The sequence below is a fragment of the Aethalodelphis obliquidens genome, unplaced genomic scaffold (assembly GCF_003676395.1).
Source record: "Aethalodelphis obliquidens isolate GAN/ISIS:26980383/991018 unplaced genomic scaffold, ASM367639v1 scaffold6, whole genome shotgun sequence".
NCBI lineage: Eukaryota > Metazoa > Chordata > Mammalia > Artiodactyla > Delphinidae > Aethalodelphis > Aethalodelphis obliquidens.
Window position 1 is genome coordinate 66,771,511 of NW_020837950.1, and position 6,620 is coordinate 66,778,130.

The 6,620-nt window shown below is 40.0% G+C and overlaps 1 protein-coding gene across 1 annotated transcript; it reads right to left on the reverse strand.

Annotated features, from left to right (window-relative positions):
- Positions 1-755: 755 nt before the first annotated feature.
- On the reverse strand, positions 756-6,161 carry PABPC4L (poly(A) binding protein cytoplasmic 4 like). Its single transcript, XM_027103723.1, has one exon. The coding sequence runs from the start codon at positions 5,381-5,383 to the stop codon at positions 4,271-4,273; it is 1,113 nt and encodes a 370-aa protein (XP_026959524.1). The 5' UTR covers positions 5,384-6,161; the 3' UTR covers positions 756-4,270.
- Between the last annotated feature and the right edge of the window lie 459 nt (positions 6,162-6,620).

A 6,620-nucleotide genomic window follows, 5' to 3' on the forward strand; every position in this document is an offset into this window, starting at 1 on the left:
AATATACATATCAGTAATGGACAATGAGAACTGAGGGGGAAAGTTGTTAAAAGGTATTACCTTCTGAATGCTGCTGTGTCTCAGTGCGATGACAGGAATTCCTGTAACCATCTTGAAAACCTGATGATGAAGCTAAGACACAGAGGGTGAAGAGCCACGAGACTCCAGCAGAACTGATGTAGAAGTTCTGATATACCTTGCCTGAAGATACCTTAATTTTGAATATTTTGTTAAATACAGCTTCCTTTTCTAGGTAAGGTGGATTTTCTATTCCTTGAAGCCAAAGCTATTCTGAGGATATTTAATTTGTTCTACTTTCTAAAATGTGTATTTAAAACTTCTCTTTTCTATCTACTGTTTTATTATTTACTTAAAATAATTACATTATGAGGCACATTTTCCAAATATAATACAAGTAAGCTAATTCTAAAACCTCAAAATAGTGGCTAAATTTTTCTTTAAAAATTAAATTCAAAAGTATCTTTAATGTAGTGAATTATTTCTCATGAAAACTTGGTCTGTATTAGAGGTTCTTTTCAATCATGGTCCCATAATTATGAGTAACTTAAAAAAGAAATACTAGTTCATATGGGACTTGGTCTTTTAAAACATGAAATATAAGGATCTTCATTTAAAAACACAAGTTGTTTTCAATTTACTCCTACGAGAAACCGACTGCTAGAAAATTAGAAAAACTTAAAAAGTAAATAAATAAAAATCATTTTTGGACATGAAAATTCTGGACACCATTGAAAGATTTCGACTTTATTTGATCGTTTCTCAGTGGATTTATACAAATATTAAGAACATGAAAATACCAATACTAAAACCACTTTAAAAAGCTTATTTTTACCAAGTATAAATTTCCATTTAAAAATTTAAAAATAAAAATTTAAAAGGCACGTTTCTATTCAATTGGCTGCACATGCAAGCAGGCAATGTGTGTGGGGAGAGAAGGCAGAGCAGAAGCAGTGACTCAAGGCATCTCTATGTAAATTAGCTTTTACCGGAATGCTTATCAGAAAGTGAAGATTCTTTTTATTTATCAAGGCACTTGAACATAAAAAGAGTAAAGTTTCGTGAGTGCCTGAACCTCTACTGCCAACTAGGATGACTTGATAGAATCACACACATACAAAATCTAGAATAAGTAAAATTTAAATAATCAAGAAAATCTACAGGATCATATCTTTTTGTAAACTGACAGTCATTTCTTAAGGTAAATATTAAAAATAAGTAATTTTTACTAAAATGGCATATTATTGTGTCATTATTAAGCTATAGCTACAATTTATCTAAACATCCGGTATTATGTCCTATTAAATCCCCGTGCATGTGCGAAGAGAATGTTGAACTCAGTTCCCTGATATTATCTTGATAATCCATTTACAAGCATTGTGAAATATTGTTCAAATATTTGAACATTTTGATAGAGTGGGTTATCCAGAAAGAGATGTCAAGGCTTGACACACCTACTACACTTCCCAGTCCTGTTTCCTGGCACCCTTTCTTAAAAGCTCTCTGATTTGGAGGTAAATACTTCTCAACATAGTAATTCAGAGAGCCAATGAGTTATAGTTGACATATGGATTTCAAATAGACTCTTACAGTAAATCAGTATTTACCAAGGCATGTTAATAGAATTGAAAAGCAAGACACTTTAAAAATATTTAGTATAGGCTGTGTATAAGATACTGTATACACAAAAGTTTTGTTTAGAAAGTATTGAGAATATGAAACTCTGAAAATAATAGAAGACAATACAGATGAATTGTGTGTGTGTATGGGGGGGTTGTATATTTGAGGTGTTCAAAGTGTTTTGAAACATACTATTAAAGCCACCAAAGTATAAGATTGCAACTTTTGAATTTAGAAATTTAACTTTGGAATGACCCTCAAAACTATAAACAAGATGGGAATATCAGGAAAAAAAAAAAACCAAAACTAACAAATCCATATAAATAAAAACCACCCCAACAGGAAAACAGACTAAAGTCATGAAAATAGACTAAGATCATTTTCAAAAATATGAAAATACAAATATCCAGTAAATACAAGAAATGCTGTTTAACTTTTGAGGTAATAAAAAAGTAAAATAAATAACCATGAAATATTTTGTTTCTACATGTCATGTTGAATCAGATAACAACTTAAACAAAATCCTTTGTTCTTAGAGTATATGGAAATGAGCCATCCTCCATACTCAGAAATGTTAAGTGGCACAAATCTCTGAACAGCATTTGGGCAATTTAAATATTAAACATTAATTCCAATGAATCATACATTTTCTGAAGAAAATAATTATATACATCAGCATATAAGAGTTTGTAAAGGGTGTATCTCCAAGTTGTTTATGATAGAGAAAAAAAAAAAAGGGAGGAAACAATCTAGCAACCTATATGTTTATCAAGAGGAAATTGTTATATTATGGTACAAACATTAAAGGAAAGATAAAAGCCATTAAAATTATAGTGCAAATAATTATTTGTGGTCATGGACGTTGACTATGGCGTACTGTCAAATTAAGAAAGCAGTTTCAAACAAGGTTTAGAGCATGATTCCATTTTTGTTAAATCATGTGTATAAGTATAGAGAAAAATTTGGGAGGAGATGCAAGAAACTGTAACAGAAGATCTGTCTGCATAATAGGATTATGTGTTGCCATAATTTTTTCATTGTCCATAATTTTTCATTGTCTAAAGAGATTTTAAATTTAGAAAATGTGCAATGAATATACATATAGTTCATACAAAAATAAACAGAAACAGATTTTCTCATTCTTTCATAGCTAAAGTATTGCCACGGAAATATTGTAATATTTCTTTTGTACTGGTAATATATGAAACAGAAGACTTGAATATATGGTTACAGGAAACAACGAAGCAGAGTAAAAAAAAATAAAACAACAACAACAAAACTATTTTCTAGACACCTTTGGTATGAGAGAATCAGAATTTTAAAAGTAATTACTTAAATGTAAATAAATAACTCTTGCATCTATTTCCAAAGTGGATTTCAAACAGCACACAGTAAAAGTCAGTATAATAAAACCCTTTTTAAAAAGTATAGAGGAGCTGAGTAATATAGAGGAAAAGCAGGAGAGAAGAAAAGATCTGGGAATGGGACTGAAATAAAAATCATGCTGGAAAGCAGGCTAAGTGATGTAACTTCAGTTTATCAGAAAATCAATTAGTGAACTTCTGATCAATCAAGGCTAAAAGTGAGCCTTCATGGGTTACATAGCTCTTAAGGTCTAATAAAAGGAGACGTGGAGTTCATAAACATAAACTCACTCTTCTGAACCCTGAGACAATATCACTACATGTTACAACATATAACAGAGACTAGAAAACACAGTTGTTAAACAGAATGTCTATGTTTTCTATATATGACTTTTATAATGTTGGTACCTGGTTCAAAACTTAAGGCATAATTTTATGCCGTATACGTATGAAGAGAATTAAGACTAGGCCAACTTTTTGACCTGAAATGATACAGGCTTATAACTTAAGGAATGTGGAAGTTAAGGTTTTACTATTCAAGTCACAATTTTGATAACCAGCAAGCACCTGGATTATGTCAACCAATGGAAAGAACGGTAAAATTTCCTATAAAGCACATTTGTAGGCAACATTAAAAAACTCCATCATTAATTTCAGCCATCAGAAAAACACCATTTCAGGATATAAATTGAAAGGAAATTCAACTATTTCCTAGTATTTTAAACATTAATTCAAAATGAAATTAGATATTGAGTTTGTAGTAGCAATTCTTAAACTTTGGTTTCTTTAAAAAAAAATTGATGAGAAATTAGAAAATTTCTGTTTGTAAAAATAAATTACTTTGCAATCCTCAGGTATAAGAACTACTTTGGGCATATTTTCACGGAAGAAATTAAAGCTAGCAATATTATTAAAATAAGAAAAAGTATGCAATAAATGCAAATAATTACCACACTTCAGTTCATTCAAAATGCAGTAAAAATGTATCTAATTATACTTACTGCTATGAGCACTACAACAAAATCAGAAAAATATACCATATTATAATTAGATGGTGTGCCTCTATAAAAAGAACCAAGGTTCTAAGATTCACTTATTTTTCCTCCAAAGAAAAATAAATAGCTTTGTATACAAAACCTTCTATCATGTTTACTAAACTAAGCAGCCATCAGCTGGGATTTGAAATTTACTGAGGACGATTCAGGCAGAGATCACTAACATCCCCCAAGCTGCTACAAACCCTGGCTGGTGCATTAAGTTTTCCTCTCCTAGGGCCTCTGGGCCAGGGCGATGTTGAGCGGCTTGGAGCCCAAGATGTGGCCATTCATCTCAGTCATTGCTTTAGTGGCCTCCTCAGGAGAGGAGAAGCAGATCAAGCCAAAACCTTTGCTTCGCCCTTCTTCCTGCATTACCTTAACTCTGCTAATTGATCCAAATGAAGAAAATTCCCTCCGTAGCTTTTCATCATCAATGGTCTCATCCAGGTTCTTAATATAGAGCTTTGCTCCCCGGCACCGCCGAAATCTTTCCTGTTTCAGCTGCTCAAACATTTGCTTTAACTCAGCCTGTCGCTCTGCTTTCTTTTGTGCCCGGCCTACAAAAAGCTGTTGTCCATTTATGTCCTTTCCATTCATTTCTTCAACAGCCTTTTTGGCAGCCCCGTGGCTATCAAAACTCACAAAGCCAAAGCCTTTGGATTTCCCACTGGAATCTGTCATCACCTTAACACTCAGGGTTTTTCCATATTTGCTGAAAACTTCCCTCAGTCTCTCATCATCCATGTCATCTCCGAAGTTTTTGATGTAAACATTGGTGAACTCACTGGCTTTGTTTTGGAGCTCGGCTTCCCGATCTTTGCGGCTCTTGAATCTGCCAACAAACAGCCTGCAGTCCTTAAGCAGTGCCCCATTCATCTCTTGGATGGCCCTGTCGGCGGCAATCTGGTTCTGAAAGTGCACGAACGCATAGCCCCTGGAGCCGTGATCATCACTCATCACCTTGGAGGACAGGATCTTCCCAAAAGACGAAAAGTGTTCATAAAGGGTTTTGTTATCAATGGATTTGTCCAGATTCTTGATGAACACGTTCCCAATTCCAGATTTCCTCAAGTAGGCGTCACGCTGAGACCACATGAGACGGATGGATTTGCCCTTTATCGGGTCAAAGTTCATGGTGTCCAGGGCCTTCTGGGCATCCGCCAGCTGCAGAAAGTTCACGTAGGCATAGCCCAGAGAGCGGCGGGTGACCAGGTCCCTGCAGATGCGGATGGACAGCACGGGCCCCACAGTGCTGAACTTCTTGAACAGCAGGTCCTCGGTGACGTCCGCGTGGAGGTCACCCACGTACAGGGAGGCCTGGCGGTACTTGGCTGCTACATGCATCTCCTGGCTCCTCACCGCCACAAGCCGGTCCCTAAGGAGCTCCTGGAGTGACTTCTGCAGAAGGGTGGCCCGGGCTCATGCGTGGTGGCCTCAGAGTCAGCGCTCTGAGGCCAGGCGATGCGGTTCATTCACGTACAGCTCCCCAGGCTCGGGCAGCAACCTCAGTCAAAAGCCCCAACCAGTCCGGCCAACCCTGGGAGGGGGCGACAGAAATGTCAAAGAAAGATTCCTAGGTCAAGCCGTCCTTCCCAGCCACTTGGTGAGGAATCTTCAAGTGGCGGGCTGGCCCTCCATCTCAGCGTTCTCCACAGCCATTCTCCGGTCGCTGGTTTCTGAATAAAGATAGGCCTCGCTCAGGCCGGTTTAAAGTTACAGCCGCCGGGGGAAAGAATTCCACAAGTGGCGTCTGAGGCGGCGGCCCGGGACGCGGCGCGCGGGCGGCGGGCGCGGGGCCCCGGAGCCCCGAACCGCCCGGGACCGGGTCGTGCAGGCGCCGCTGGCCGGGCGCCGCCGGGGGCTCCGCGGGCTGCGCGTGCCCTGACCAACCCCGGCCGCTCTCCTCCCTGCAGACCCCGCGCTGCGCCCTGGGCAGGTTGGGGGTGGGGAAGAGGACAGACCGACGGACGGACGGCCGCGGCCCGGTGGGCGGCGGCCGGGCAGGGGCTGGGGGCTCACCCGGGCTGCGGCCGGCGGGGGGGCGGGCGGAAAGCCCGGAACTCGCGCGCTCAACTTCCCGCGCACTCGCTGCCCAGGGGGATGTTTTCTTTTTAATGTTTTTGGAGAATGTTTTTCTTCCCCCCGCCCCTCTCGCTCACTTCCCACCCACTTCGGACAGCTCAGCTGAGGAGCGGGAGGCGGTGACCGGGGTGGAGAAAGGCAGCCTAGGGGAGTGGCCCTAAGAAACCCACCCGCCCGCAGGCCCTGGCGTAAGTCTGACTGCAGGAGCTTTGCCAAGTGTGGATCAGGGCTTGTCACTTTCTAGCTTCAAGCCCTCCAGTGGCTTTCTTCGACTCTTGGGTAGGCTCCAACCTCCGCACCTTGTTCTTCAAAGTTCTGCCGGATTCCTGCCATGTTCCAGCGTCAACTGCCCCTTGGATCCCCTTCCTAAACTCCATGACACGCTCGCCTTTTGTTCAGGGCCAACTTGACAAAACTGTGTTCCTCAGCAATCACTTTTGATGCTCTTTCCAAATACAGGTTTTCCCTATACAACTTCTGAAAAAGTTTAGGTTTCGCT

Excerpts from the sequence above, each read along its gene's own strand:
- PABPC4L (XM_027103723.1), bottom strand. The coding sequence starts at position 5,383 with ATGCATGTAGCAGCCAAGTACCGCCAGGCCTCCCTGTACGTGGGTGAC.